The following is a 2,926-nucleotide window of genomic DNA, read 5'->3' on the forward strand; positions in this document are numbered from 1 at the left end:
TTTGACTAACCTACTCCACTTAAACCCATACATGGGGTCGTAAGTGAAAATACGAGGCTCATAAATAATCTATAACATTTTAAGGTACATATTTTAATATTGAAATAATTATATAAAGTTTAGGGGGTGGATTGAGTTTGAAAATGATTAATTAACTTACTGGAGCCAATAAATCAATAAGTCATTTGTAAAAACCTTAAATCCTAACTTTTGGAAATGACTTATTACTTATTGACTTATTTGTTTTTTCAAGAAACTAATAAGTCAATAAGTCATTTCCATACTCAATCCCAAACACGCTTTGCCCTAATGCCATATTCTCCGGAACATTTAACTTGTAGAAAAAAAAGTTCATTAAAACATTTTAATTAGCCGGACCAGGGTGTCGTTCATCAGGTTGTATTGGAGGGTTGATGAGTCTAGACTGGCGGTGTCAAGTACATAATCGCTAATATGAACACACTTAAAACCATGTAAAGTTAAAACTTGTTAAATGAGTTGTCGATAATAATGTGTTGTAAAAGTTTTGTACTTTAATAAGGTAGAACACATATTTAATATATTTTATATTGTTTTGTAATTTCAATTTTAAACGGGCTAACCCAGTTAATTTTAGTACAAAATAAACACAAACTGTTCTATTAAATGACTTAGACATCTCAAGCCAAAAAATAACTCATTTTGAAACATGTTATACAAATCAAATCAAAACCTAATTATTTTCGTGTGGTATCGTAGCGGTTTCAGCTTTGTTTGGTAGGCATAGATTGTGGTTTAACAAGTTTTGTTTCTTTGATTTTAGAATTTTTTTTTTTATGAGAATATATAAACGATCAAACATCAAAAATGCAAAACATAAACATTATACTCAACAACCGCATCCCCAGTCTTAATATCATAACTATACGTACTTGCTTTAACATACCCTCTAGCAAACCGGAAAAGCCCACTTCCTCCTATCACCGGCATCTCCCTCACCTTCTCGAGCGCTGGATTCCGCCCCAAAATCGTCAACGTACTCCCGTTATACTTCCCGGTCGAAAACACAAAATCCATTGCCATCAACATCCCTATTTCCTCTTGTGATGCCATTGCATAAAGCCCTTGTGCCCTTCCCAATAACCTTGACCCCGCTTCTGGTGTCTCGGTTAATGGGTCATCAATCATGTCAACCTTGCCAAATAACCATGTTGTTTTGTTCTTGTGTTCCAGTGGTGGAACAATGTTCACCACCGTCGGATTGGGTCCACTAAAGATGTTGTGCCAGTAGAACCGGAAGTGGCTAAGTTTTTCGATTCGGTACGGGTACTTCATCGGGTCGGGTTCTCCGGCGGCCGGAAAAGTTTGTGAGATGACGAGGAGTGGGAGAAGTAGGCAAATGAAGTTTTCGGTCATCTTTGGAAGTTTCGGTTTGGTGGAATGTGAAATGGGCCAACATTTATAATTCAGGGTTAAATAACTATTTTCTACAAATAATCAGTAAATTGATTTAGAGTTTATTGTTTACTATTTTGGCATTACAAAATGTAAAACTTTCTTAGTTCGTTATATATTTGAATTTGTTAGCTTCTATAGGTATCTATTTTGCATTAAAGAAGATAAAAGTTAATGAGTTTATTGTTTACTGTTTTGGCATTAGAAAATGTAAACTTTCTTAGTTCGTTATTATTTGAATTTCTTATCTATAGATAGGTATCTATTTTGCATTAAAGAAGATAAAAGTTAATGACTTGTTTGTTGTGAAACAACGAACTACTAGCCTAATAGCAAACAATAAGAGAAATAGATGTAGGGAGAAAGAGATTGATATTTCATTGATAGATATGTCTAACACAAGAGATACAAGGTAGTATATATAGGAGAAGAAAACTTAGAGAAGAAGTCAGTCTATTTTAGGAGTTGATAACCATAATAATATAATAATATATTTATAACACTCCCCTTGGTTATCAACTTAATACGCTTTGAGATGCTGCCTTGTTAAAAACCTTGCTAGGAAAACCCAGTGGGACAAAACCTCAGCTAAGGGAAAAAGAGTGCAGCGCGTATTTTCTTCTCATGATTCTGGATCATGTGTGTTGCCTCATTAAAAACCTTACTAAGAAAACCCAAATGGGACAAAACTTATTGAGGGAAAAAGATTGCAGCTTGAATAAGTCTCCCCCTCATTTTAACATGTATCCTGATGTCTGTCCATCTTCCTTGAAAGTTGTATAAAGCTTTTGCAGCCAATGATTTGTCGCTTGATCCTTTAATGTGCAATCTTTTATGTAGAGCAATGTTGTATAATCTTCTAACGAGACTTTAGGTGTCTCCTTCCAAAAAATATCATATGTTCATGACTGTGTTTTGTTACATTCCTGCATCTACAAGACTAACCAAACTTGTTTTGATGGGTTAGTAAAATATAATCAAATATCGTTAATACCTGGAATATTTCTTTGAACTCATTCCAATGTCTCTTCGCTTGACAAAGGTTATATCATGACAATAAGCTGAAGTGAAAGATATTATAACTATACATAGCTAGCAAAACATATTAATGCACTTATGCATTTAACGATGGTACTTCTAGAATGAGAATCTCTACTTTGGTAAGAGATGATAATAGGCATTTCTTATAACAAATGACTTAACAACCTTTAACATACTTTAAGGTTTAACTATGTCCATACTAAAATATCCAAACATCATCTTCTAGATGTACTTGAGGGATTGGTAAAATATAATTACATATATACTCGAACTGCAACTCGAGTAATAATTAGACCGTGCCAAGGTCATTCAGAAATTCTCTCTCTTAAAGCTCGACAATTTCTCTCAATGATACCTAGACATCATTAAAAGTAGAATGTTGATGGAACATGGCTAATTTAATCAAACTTATATCCCTCTTTATCCGAATATCTCGAGTTGTACAACACTC

General features: G+C 33.8%; 1 protein-coding gene across 1 annotated transcript; it reads right to left on the reverse strand.

Annotated features, from left to right (window-relative positions):
* Positions 1-840: 840 nt before the first annotated feature.
* On the reverse strand, positions 841-1,395 carry LOC110939610 (dirigent protein 22). The gene has a single exon (XM_022181188.2). It carries the CDS (start codon positions 1,393-1,395, stop codon positions 841-843), a length of 555 nt encoding a protein of 184 aa, XP_022036880.2.
* Positions 1,396-2,926: the final 1,531 nt, after the last annotated feature.

Source organism: Helianthus annuus, chromosome 1, assembly GCF_002127325.2.
Source record: "Helianthus annuus cultivar XRQ/B chromosome 1, HanXRQr2.0-SUNRISE, whole genome shotgun sequence".
Taxonomy (NCBI): Eukaryota; Viridiplantae; Streptophyta; class Magnoliopsida; order Asterales; family Asteraceae; genus Helianthus; species Helianthus annuus.

What these genes read in the sequence shown, in the direction of transcription:
- LOC110939610 (XM_022181188.2), bottom strand. Translation starts at nt 1,395, where the DNA reads ATGACCGAAAACTTCATTTGCCTACTTCTCCCACTCCTCGTCATCTCA.